The sequence below is a fragment of the Bison bison genome, unplaced genomic scaffold (assembly GCF_000754665.1).
Source record: "Bison bison bison isolate TAMUID 2011002044 unplaced genomic scaffold, Bison_UMD1.0 scf7180017864082, whole genome shotgun sequence".
NCBI lineage: Eukaryota > Metazoa > Chordata > Mammalia > Artiodactyla > Bovidae > Bison > Bison bison.
The window spans coordinates 279223-291680 of NW_011494654.1; the positions used below are offsets into that span (position 1 = coordinate 279223).

Sequence of the window (12458 nt, forward strand, 5' to 3'; positions counted from 1 at the left end):
CTGAACATGAATCTGTATTTTAACAAGATCTGTAGGTGAATCACAAAACTGTTCAAGTTTGAGAAGCAACGTGCTAAAGGAAGGTGATTTGGGGAACAAAAGACACAAGGAGGCTGGACTCCTGAAAGATGGTAAACAGAGCTAAGGAAAGTTGTCTGTCCTCTGGCATCTCTAGGATTCCTCAGGCATTGACTGTCATTACTGCAGTGTGCCCCATGATGAGGATGAAGTTATTGGCTCCACTCCAAGAATGGAGAAACAAAGACCAGATGCAATAGTAAATCTGTGACAGAAGCAAAATTAACACTTCATTGAAATTAAAATTCATAAGACTTTCTAGTTACCTATTACCCAAGAGTATTACTGAGGCAGTGGTTTTTTGGTTTTTGAAAAAGCTAAGGAATGCTTTCTTCAAACAAAATATTAGGCAACATCCCAAAAGTACAATGCATGTAAAAGTGGAGCTGTTCTGCTAAGCTTTGGGATGGAGAGCTGAGATGCCTGTACCCTACTCTCCCACCCTGGAATCTCAGTGTTCTAAATTGCCACCTTGAACTCTGGAGTTCTAGAGTTCTAAGGAATCCCCAAACCCTGGCCACTCAGTCAAACCCTTCTTTTAAAAAAAATCTTGGTCTCCGCTAGCCTGAAGTCTCCTTCCTTGGCATCCTGGGCACAAGAGGAAGAGTGAAAAAGTACTAGGGACACCACTGCCATCCATGGCCCTCCTGCCTCCCCCAGCACCTCTCCTCAGTGCCCAAGTCCTGTTTCTTTCATTCCTCCATTATCGCTTCAGCTGCCTTTTCTCTAAAGACTCTGCCACTGCCTGAGTTTATGCTGTCACCAATTTTTTGTTTTATTGAATAGGTTCTTTTTTTTTAATTGAAAAGTCAAATATTCACATGGTATAAATTAAAAATAATCCCCTCCTCCACAGAGTCCAAAAGACTGTTCTAAACATCAGTGTCTCTTTTGCTGTCTCCATATATGAAACAAGTCGCCAGTCTAGGTTCGATGCACGATACTGGATGCTTGGGGCTAGTGCACTGGGACGACCCAGAGGGATGGTACAGGGAGGGAGGAGGGTTCAGGATGGGGAACACGTGTATACCTGTGGCAGATTCATGTTGCTTTAAGGCAAAACCAATACAATATTGTAAAGTTAAAAAATAAAATTAAAAAAAAATATATAAATAATCCCCTCCTTCTAAATCCCAATGCCCGGGTATTTCCCTGAAAAGACCCCTTTGGTAAGATATATGTATGTTTACATCCTTTGAGAGCATTTTCATGCATTTACAAGCTGTATATTTTTCCTTTGATCGCATATGCGAGAGTAATCTATCACATTTTTCTGAGTCTGCTTTTTTAACTTAATTGTAAATTAAGACTGACTCTCATTTATTCCATTCTACAGATACACCTTAACAAGTCTTTATTAACAGACATTCCCATTCCTTGTAACTTCTTCTCTAAAATATTATGATAGTTTCCTAACTAGCCATTCACTCTTCAGATTTTCTCCTTTTTAGCCCTTCTGATCTCACTTTGCAAAGCCCATTTATAACTGTTCTATAACCATCAATGGCTCCTTGTGGTCTTTGTCTGTTATTCAAAAGACAAGGTAACCTAGTGGTCATGTGCGTAAATTCTTTAATATTTATTTATGTATTTATTTTTGGCTGCGTTAGGTCTTAGTTGCAGATGCTGGATCTTCGTCATGGCACACAGGCTTCTCTCTAGCTGTGGCGCAGGCTCCAGAGCATGTGGGCTCTGCAGTTTGTGGTATGCAGGCTCTCTAGTTGTGGAGCATGGGTTCAGGAGTTGTGGTGCACAGGCTTAGTTGCCCTGTGACCTGTGGGATCTTAGTTTCTCAACCAGGGATCCAACCTGCATCCCCCAGTTGGAAGACAGATTCTTAACCACTGGACCACCAGGGAATTCCCAGGTGTATAAGATCTGAGGTCAGATAATGCTGTGTTTCAATCTTAGCTCTCCTCCTTTTTAGTGATCTTGGGCATTTCAGTCTCTAAACCTTAGTTTCCTTACTTTGCAAAATGAGGGCACCAACCTCTCAGCATTGCTGTGAGGACTGCAAGGGACAACAGGGAGTCCACAGTATGCACTCACTAGGAGATAACTCTGTGTGTCGGGGTAGGGAGGCTCAGACATGTCTGACTCTTTGAGACCCCATGGACGCAGAAGCTGGGGCTTCCTCTGTCCATGGGATTCTCCAGGCAAGAATACTGGAGTGGCTTGCCATTTCCTTCTCCAGGGGATCTTCCTGACCCAGGGATCGAACCTGCATGTCTTGTGTCTCCTGCACTGGCAGACACGTTCTTTACCACTAGCACTACCTGGCTTCCCAGGTAGATAAGTACTATTATCACTCAATATTGGGCCAGGTCACCTTTAGTCTACTTTTTTCCTATGTAAAACTCCTAGGGGGAAGTATTGAGTAGCAGGTAAGAACATCAGGGACCAGACTACCTGCATTCAAATCCTGGCCCTCCCACTTAAACTTGGGCAAATATTCAACCTTAATGTGCTCCATTTCTTAACCTGTGAAACATAAATAAGGATAGTTATTATCTATGCTTAATGGGGTTTTATGCAGGTTGAATGAATTTGTTCATGAAAAGCATTGTTTTTAGAACACTGCCTGACACACAGTTGGCACCTAAAAAGTGTAAGCCATTATTATTCTACATGTAGATCAAATGGATCGATTGATATGCCCTAAAGGCAGTAGAGGTCCACCCAGTTGTTTAAAGCAGCCACCCATTCTGATTGTCCTATGCCCAAACCAGGTGGTTGCTAAATATTTTAAATATCATCCTTTCCCAAAAGAGAGGGTGCCTCAAGTTTCATATCTGCCTTTAATTATGCTGTTCTTTCCACCAAGAATCCACTTTCACTCATCGAAGTCCCAGTGTGAAGGCCCACCTTAATTCCGTCCTTTCATAAGCTCTTCTCTGCTCCTGAACTGGAGACTATGTCCACTCACACACTTTTCTCCTAGTTTTCCTATGACACTGTCAGAGCTGGCCTGACATAATTTGATTTATGTATGTATCTGACTCCCAGCTAGACAGTGTACTCCTTCAACACCAGGTCTAATTCACCTTTATGTTTGGCCAGAATACCTAGTTAACTTTATTCAACACTGCCAGTTTTGCTCACTGAGAGATGCTAAGTCCATCACATGTCACACTCGATGAATGCTTATCAAATGAATGAATAAGTGAGTGCTTGAAAGAAAGGCGGAAGGGGGAGGGGAATGGAGCCCCATGAGGGAAGACAGGAAAACATCTTCCTTCTCCTCCAGTTCTCTAGGCCTCATCTGGGGTAGGAGTCAGAGCAGCTTGAATCCTTACACAAAGCAAGAGAGAGGAGGGTACTGGTACATCCTTTACCAACCCTGAACAATGTGTTCCAGAGCCCACGGCTGGCCACACACTATACTCCATGCTTTCCCAAGGGTATGAGAAGCTGGACACTTTCCCTAAGACTGCCAGGCACGCCTCCGACAGCAGCTCTGACAGCAATGGAACGACTGAGGAGGATGAGGAGAGGACAGGGATGCACCAGCCCGTCAATGGAAGAGACCAGGTGTGTGACTCAGTCACTCGGGAGGACGCCGGACTTGACTCGGACTCTGAGGGCCAACCAGAGTACGATCAAGTCACTCCAGATAACATGGCACCAGCACTTGCGGTTGAAGGGGAAACAGTGTACACTCAAGTGTTCCTTGACTTGCAGGTGAGCTCTTTTCATCAGTACACCTTCCCTTGCCCTTCCCTTCGAGGACCATCCAATATCCTGGAAGGCTAATCCCTCCAAACTGGGAGACAAACACAGTGATGCGTGGGTAGAGAATTGTGATTCTATCCATGTTTACCAACCTCAGGGGCCCTCAAAGCAAAGGAACCCATCCCTCAGCTCCCAATCTTCTGCCATAAATAAGGGAGGTGCTGGGAAAACAGAGGTGCTGTCTCCACTGCACTAAGGCAGTGCCACCCTCTGTGTGAAATCAGAATCTGGAGAGGTGTTCCTTCACCTCAAGGACTGAGGGCAAATCTCTGGAAAACTCTTTTTGGGTGATTATGGACAGTCTGGTGTTGATCTGTTACAGGGAAAGACTCCAGTTCCTCAGAAGAAAGAGAATTCAGCCACAGTCTATTGCTCTATACAGAAACCTCAGAAGGTGAGAACAATTTTCTCTGCATCCTGAGGTCCATAAAGTGAGAGCCAGACCATTTTATCCGAAAGCAGAGGAACTTAAGCTCCACCCACTGTGCACTCCCTGACACACTCCTTGGTCCATAGAGATATTGAAACAATTATTCCTGATTTACATCTGTGCAGCCAAAAGCTGAACATTTCTAATTAATTTAATAATATATCGCTTGGTCTTAACGCTGACGAGAAAGAGAGTCTGTAAACACAAACACTACATTGTCCATATATGTTTCTAAATCTCTCTCTCATCCACCAAAATGGAAACCTTCCAAAACAATTGGAATATAACCAACAGTATAATGTCAAGATTTTTTGGAAAATGTGCTATTAATTACAGCACATTGGTCTCATTATAGTGTTAAAAGATCCCTTAAGCATAGAAATGGAGAAGGAAACGGCAACCCACTCCAGCATTCTTGTCTGGAGAATCCCATGGACAGAGGAGCCTGGTGGGCTACTGTCCTTGGGGTCGGACAGAGTCAGACACGACTGAGTGACTGAGCACTAACCATAGAAATTCCCGTTAATAATAAGTTCATATAAACTTTTATAGTTTATAAAACATTGACAAACATAGTCTCATCTGATCCTTATAATACATCTGTAAGTGTGCTATCATGCAAATTTTATAGCCAGAGAAGCTGAAATTGAAGATACTAAGTTTGCCTAAGTACACAGAGCTAGTGGTTAGGAAACCAGAGTTTTTAATTAACCCCGAAAACTCTTAAACAATTAACTCTGATCTGAATCTGGCTGTCTGCTCCACTTTCATTTTCCTGAAAATATTGGGCCCATTCATACTTTAGCTTTCAAGTCTCCCCCAGAATTCCCTCCCTATAAAATGTTCAAATAAGATTTTTTTTTAGCTCTCAAAGTTTTTCAGTTATGCTCCTTCTCTATAGTTGGTGAATCAAACAGTAGATATTTATTGAATACCTTTTGTTTGCCCAGAACTGGGCTGAGTGCTCTGGGGATTCAGATATGTTTAAGGCACTAACCTTGACTTTTAAGACTTGTTATATTATCTATCTTTGATCTAGGAGAGTTGGAGTGATTTAGTAACTTGGATGGGGAGAGAAAATACTCTTCATGACTACATATTATGTATGCAGTTTCCAAGGGTTTTTCATACATTGGAAATGGTAGATAGGAACGACTTCAGAGGTAGACAGGAAAGACTTCATAGAAAAAATAGTTTGGACTAGACCTTAAAAGACTGATAGAATCTTCTTGGTAAACACTTGTGCAACTATATAGTTTGATTCAACAATCTTCTGCCTCATGTCCTGATTTCTAGAGCATGGCCTAATGCTTAACCAGCTAAGAACTTTATCTTTGGCCTTGAAGCCTAATCTGTATTATTCACTACATTCCCAAAGCTGCTTGGGACTGGCCCTTCGTGTTTCGGTCAATTCTAGTCAATCTCAAAGCCATGGACATCAGTCCCTGCTCCGAGTTTCAGACAGGTCATGAGACCTCCTTTGTCTGATCAGTCCTGAATGACTCCTACACCACTCTAGGAACTTAAGATCCCTAAAACCACCCTCACCCACAATATAAGTGAAAAATCAATGCATTTCCTGAGCCAACCTCCAGATAGAACTTATCCTTTACCTTCAGAATTTTAAGGAATCCTAGTTCTGGGTTTCCTAAAGCCACTATTTCCCACTTGATCAGGAAATCCTCAAGTCTTCCTTAATTATTATTTTCTGACACTTGTATCTGCATGATATCTCAAAGAAGGTTGTGCTATTCCCAAGCTATTGCTGGTACCTAACCTCCTCTCTGGGCTTCCCAGGTGGCTCAGTGATAAAGAATTCACCTACAATGCAGGAGACTCAGGTATGATCCCTTGATTGGGACGATTCCCTGGAGGAGGAAATGGCAACCCACTCCAATATTCTTGCCTGGAAAATCCCATGAACAAAGGAGCCAGGCGGGCTACAGCCAATGGGGTGGCAAAAGAATGGACACGACTTAGCGACTAAAGAACAACAGACCTTCCTTCTGCATCAGCTTATGTCTCATCTGCTCTTTTGAGCCTTTCCTGAACACTCATAAACAGGGGATTCCCAGAACCCTTGGAACATGAAGGTCTGATGGTTTGGACTATTACTATGGAACTCAACCTCTAAAACTTGAATCATCTTTATATAAATGTTTCTCTCGCTAGGGTGAAGACTGGGATCCCAAACTATAGCTTCTTGAGAGCAAGGCCTTTTATTTATTTATGAACCCCTTCAACTTGTTGCACAAAACTGTCCTAAATCTCCCTTCCAGAGAGCGTGGCACATAGCGCTTACCATTAGGAGACTTTCCATAAATGCTTATCATCAGCTTGAATGATTGCTCCATCCCTAGGCCAATCCATATGACCTTACTTCACAGGATGGACCAATCACAGCCTGGCCTCACCTTCCTCTCTCCTGCCAGCACAAGGCTGAGAAAACTGGTACCTTCTAGGCTTTATTAACCATATCCTTGTGTGTCTTTTGGCTCACAGGTTGTGCCACCATCGCAACAGAATGACCTTAAGTGTCCTGAAATACCTACCTATGAAAATGTCCCCTGAAAAGAAAAGCAGCTACCTCCCTCAGTGAGGTTGGAGAGGCTGCTAGACCTAATAAGGCCCAGGCCCCTGAAGACAGAAGAACTTCAGAATTTCCTTCATTGTCTCAGATATGCCTGGATTTGGGCCTCCTCTTTTTCTCACACCTCGTGACTTCCCAAATCCATTTACAGATCAGACAGCCTCTGGGCTCCGTTTGTCTCCTTCTATGCTCATACTGTACAACCTCTCAGCTCAGATGCATGCCTGAAGATTCTGCCAAGGCTTGTCATATCGTCGAAGGGGACCAGGATCTTCATGTGGTCCTATAAACAGCTGCTAAAATAAATCCAACAGATAGTCTCACTTATGAACACATAGATCTAGGTGAAATCATGACCACTGTAGTATTTTTCAAATAAAAGACTAGAAATAACCTAAGTGTGCATTTAGAAGGAATCTGATTAAATGCATGAAAGTGTACCCATGCAATGGCAAAGCCTGCCACTTTTTTAAAGAAGGAAAGTAGAGATTAATATGCGCTAATATAGAAGGAGACGTAATAAGATACGTCATTTGATGGACAGAACAAAGTCCTGGTGTATCATATGTCACCAGCTGAATAAAAAAGAAATAGATAGCTGTATGTTTACAAAAAGAAAAATTCTGAAAGGAAATACAAAAAAATTATCAGTGGCTGCCTCTGGGAGGAAGCTGGGTTGGTTTGAGGATTTTTTTACTGCATATATTTTGTACGGCTGGATTTTTTAAACCATTTGTGTGTATTACTCTTTTTAACAGTATTCTTAGGTTAATCCTTTGTGGCTCAGCTGGTAAAGAATCTGCCTGCAAAGCAGGAGACCTGGGTTCGATCCCTGGGTTGGGGAGATTGTATGGAGAAGGGGAAGGCTACCCACTCCAGTATTCTGGTCTGGAGAAGTCCATGGGGTCGCAAAGAGTCGGACACGACTGAGCGACTTTCACTTTCACATTACTCTTTTTATATATTTTTAAGCACTTAAAGGTGATGGAATTCCAGTTGAGCTATTTCAAATCCTAAAAATGAGCTGTGAAAGTGCTGTATTCAATGCGTCAGCAAATTCAGAAAACTCAGCAGTGGCCACAAGGCTGGAAACAGTCAGTTTTCGTTCCAATCCCAAAGAAAGACAATGCCAAAGAATGCTCAAACTACCGCACAATTGCACTCATCTCACATGCTAGTAAAGTAGTGCTCAAAATTCTCCAAGCCAGGCTTCAGCAAATGTGAACTATGAACTTCCAGATATTCAAGCTGGTTTTAGAAAAGGCAGAGGAACCAGAGATCAAATTACCAACATCCATTGGATCATCAAAAAAGCAAGAGAGTTCCAGAAAAACATCTATTTCTGCTTTATTGACTATGCCAAAACCCTTGACTGTGTGGATCACAATAAACTGTGGAAAATTCTGAAAGAGATGGGAATACCAGACCACTTCACCTGCCTCCTGAGAAACCTGTATACAGGTCAGGAAGCAACAGTTAGAACTGGACATGGAACAACAGGCTGGTTCCAAATAGGAAAAGGAGTACGTCAAGTCTGTATATTGTCACTCTGCTTATTTAGCTTATATGCAGAGTACATCATGAAAAACGCTGGGCTGGAGGAAGCACAAGCTGGAATCAAGATTGCCAGGAGAAATAGCAATAACTTCAGATATGCAGATGACACCACCCTTATGGCAGAAAGTGAAGAAGAACTAAAAAGCCTCTTGATGAAAGTGAAAGAGGAGAGTGAAAAAGTTGGCTTAAAGCTCAACATTCAGAAAACGAAGATCATGGCATCTGGTCCCATCTCTTCATGGCAAATAGATGGGGAAACAGTGGCTGACTTTATTTTTCTGGGCTCCAAAATCACTGCAGATGGTAACAGCAGCCATGAAATTAAAAGATGCTTACTCCTTGGAAGGAAAGTTATGACCAACCTAAACAGCATATTAAAAAGCAGAGACATTACTTTGCCAACAAAGATCCGTCTAGTCAAGGCTATGGTTTTTCCAGTGGTCATGTATGGATGTGAGAGTTGGACCATAAAGAAAGCTGAGCACAGAAAAATTGATGCTTTTGAACTGTGGTGTTGGAGAAGACTCTTAAGAGTCCCTTGGACTGTGGGGAGATCCAACCAGTCCATCCTGGTTGGAGATCAATCATCAGTTGGACTGATGATCAGTCCAACATCAGCCCTAGGTGTTCATTGGAAGGACTGATGTTGAAGCTGAAACTCCAGTACTTTGGCCACCTGATGTGGAGAGCTGACTCATTGGAAAAGACCCTGAAGCTGGGAAAGATTGAGGGCAGGAGGAGAAGGGGACAACAGAGGATGAGATGGTTGGATGGCATCACTGACACAATGGACATGGGTTTGGGTGGACTCTGGGTGTTGGTGATGGACAGGGAGGCCTGGCGTGTTGCGGTTCATGGGGTCACAAAGAGTTGGACACGACTGAGCGACTGAACTGAACTGAAGCGCTTAAAATGCCCCTTCTGTATAAGATTCCCGTATTTACCCCAAAGGAATTTTCCTCCTTTTTTTCATGTCCAGATGTATACGAGCCATATCTCTCTTCTCCCCCAAATAGTCGCCTCCATCCCGTCTCCCTGCCTATAAGTTACACCGCTCTTGACTTACATTCATGATACTCTTGTGTGCACTTGTGTTACATGTGTTTTGCGGCCCATTTGTGTTTTTTAATACTGTGCTTCCACTGTCATCTGCCCCAGCACACAGTCTGTGGAATCAGAATGTCCTCTGTGGCCTGCCGTGGGTACTCCCGGGGAGCCAGGCAGTGCTTCATACACAGCAGGAGCTTAATTACTGCTTTGTTTATTGGTTGGCCATTGCATGGATAATTATTTATTTATTTATTTATTTGGCTGCATTGAGTCTTAGTTGTGGCATGTGGGATCTTTTGTTGTGGTGCATGGGCTTCATTTCCAGCGGCATGTGGGATCTTAGTTCCTGGACCGGGGTTGAATCTGGGTATTCTGCTTTGCAAGATGGGTTCTTAACTACTGGACAGTCAGGGAAGTCCTGAATTCCAGTATTTTAAATGGAAATTTTGACTATACTTCACTTTTGCTTTCCACATGCATTTTGCAGCTTCACTCCCTGAGTATGAGTTGACCCCCCTATAGAAGACCATGGCCATGTGGCCCCTTTCATAAAATAAAGAACAAAAACCTGGCAACTCAGAGGTCTGTAAAGCCTCTGATGACCATTGGTAAGTAAATGCTGGTGTCAAGTGCCTCAGACATCATATATACTGAAAAGTGTCCTGGGTTCATTTTCAACTTGAATAATTCAATAAGTTTCCATTTGTTTCAATAAGTTGAAATAAGTCTCAATTTGAATAATTCAACCCCCTCAAACATGAAGCTTTCTTGCTTCCAACTCAAAACCCATGTCAGCCCAGCACCATACACAGAAAAGAACATAAATCCAACTCCATTAAGCACTGAGGAGTAGTAACTGATGTTTTCATTCGGTTTTTGTTAATGAGGGTACAGAAGATGTGGAGGGTGCAATTACAAATACATTCAGATTTCCTACCACTTCTGTGGCTATCGCTCATCTTTAAAGTTCTGTAGTCACTCCAAACTCCTTCCCTTTCTGCTCCAACTTTTCCCTCTTCCTCCTCAGGCACCCATCCTGCCCCCAGTCTTCTTTCTCCCACGCATCTCATGACGTTTGTAGATCAGTGATAACTAATGTAGATCAATGAAGCTTTTCTTGGTTTTTGTTTTTTGTTTTTGTTTTTTTTGCAACAACCCTGCTTCCACACTGGGCACAATAAGGGGGGAGAAGGGGGAAGGAGGATTTTCCTCTCCTTCAGGCACAGGCTGGGCTCCTCCATTGCTGGTTGTTGTTTAGTTGCTCAGTCATGTCTTTTTTGCCCACCAGGCTCCTCTGTCCATGGGTTTCCCAGGCAAGAATATTGGAATGGGTTGCCATTTCCTTCTCCGATAATTATCTTTTTAAGACATTATCACAGAGTTCAACAAAGACATATAAGATGATAATGATAATCATTATTATACTCCAGAATAGAGCATCCCAGAAGTCCCTGGACCCATAGGATCTCATGTGCTCCTTAAATAAATCTGCCCAATTCAATATCTGTGCAACTCAGGACATGTAAAAGGCCAGCAGTAGGCAATGGTTAGTATCTCTGCTGTTCATCTGAATTGCTGTGACCCCTATAATTTGCTACTCCTTCTTCTCACGAAACTCCTGACTCAGCTTCTCAGCTGCCCACAGTTGCCTTGGATCCTCTTCCCATCCTTTTGCATATATCCTCCAATTTGTACCCCAACACTTTCTCCCAGATGTGATCTATCAACTAGTCTCCAGGAAGAAGCTAGCTTGACCAATCACACACCCACAGGGGAGAAGGATCTGAGGGGCATGAGCAAGTGGCTATCCCCCAAAACTAAGTGGCCCCTGGGATCTGGGATTCCTAGAATCTGCTGTTCCAGTGTGAACAGGGCTAGGAGACAACTGACAGCTCCCTAGGAGTCCAGACTCCTCTCCAGCAGGAGTCAAACAGCGTGTGTTTATTGATGGCCCACAATTGATGGCCTCTCCTTTGGCTGGGAGAGGAAAAGTACAGAGTAGGGCAGAGACCCATTTACATTTTATTTCCTAAATTTCAGAGAAGAAATTTAAACTGCCTTTAAGTAATAGCACAGTTCTATATTAAATTCATACCTTAAACACAGACTGGGGCAATTGAAGAATCAGGCTCTGTGCAATGTTACCCGTTGGGGTCTCTGACCAGGCCCTCTTCCAGTTCCCCCTTTCCTGGGCTCAACCAGACTTTCAGCCTGCTCCCCACAGTCTTGTGGAAGGGTCTGGCTTGAAGGCTCAGGGGAGCCCAGCAAGGTGCTTGGTTCCTAAGTGCTCAGCTGCCTGAGCCCTCCCTCCAGTGTTTGCCATGGGGTGCATCAGGACTCAGAGTTTAAATGATACTGTTTCTAATAGTGAGGAATGTGTAAAGAAGCCAAAATAGATGTCTAATAATGTGTTTTTGTAAATCAAACATCATTCTGTAGGCAAAGCTGTTTCCACTGCCCGATTATTAGGATGGCATGGACTCTGGGTGATTTTTCCACTCAGCGGTGGGCTTGATCTGCATCATCTACTCTTGCTCCTGCCCACACCCCTTTGTGACCAGATGGCTAGAGGTAAAGTTTAATATGTAGTGGGGAAGTTTTTCCTCTGTATTTATATAGCCCAGGCCTGGCCTCCTTGGAGAACTTGCCAGTATACCTTCACAGAGAGACCTCTTTTTTCTCCTCTGAGCCCCCACTATCTTTCCTTCCTCTTTGGAAGATGGATCTGGGCAAAGAAAGGGTCTAGAAATGTGGTCATCATTGATTAGGGAGGAGTGAAGATGAGTCACCAGGGGAAAACCAGGCAAACAGAATCTTAATGTGATAGTAATAGCATCACATATTTACACAGCACTTGAAGATGACCAGCACTTGGACATGCTGTGTCGTCTTTTGGAAACTACCCAACATCTCTATCTGTTCTTGTCTTGTCTGTAAGTTGAGATATTATTTAACAGCCTTGTTCTTAAAGCAGCTGTTAGAAATCACTTTCAAATAAATAAATTTATATTTTACAAAAAT

General features: G+C 43.1%; 1 protein-coding gene across 8 annotated transcripts in view; it reads left to right on the forward strand.

Moving 5' to 3' along the window:
• The window catches only part of LY9 (lymphocyte antigen 9), a 27786-nt gene extending 20563 nt beyond the window's left edge, over window positions 1–7223 (forward strand). For 4 of the 8 annotated variants that reach the window (XM_010837859.1, XM_010837862.1, XM_010837864.1 and 1 more), the window contains 3 exons: window positions 3437–3759; window positions 4133–4204; window positions 6743–7223. In XM_010837859.1, the coding sequence (XP_010836161.1) occupies window positions 3437–3759; window positions 4133–4204; window positions 6743–6811 (464 nt within the window). In that variant the 3' untranslated portion in view covers window positions 6812–7223. The remainder of the gene's footprint in view (window positions 1–3436; window positions 3760–4132; window positions 4205–6742) is intronic. The other 4 variants (XM_010837860.1, XM_010837861.1, XM_010837863.1 and 1 more) reach the window with 1 other exon arrangement.
• The last annotated feature ends 5235 nt before the right edge of the window (window positions 7224–12458 follow it).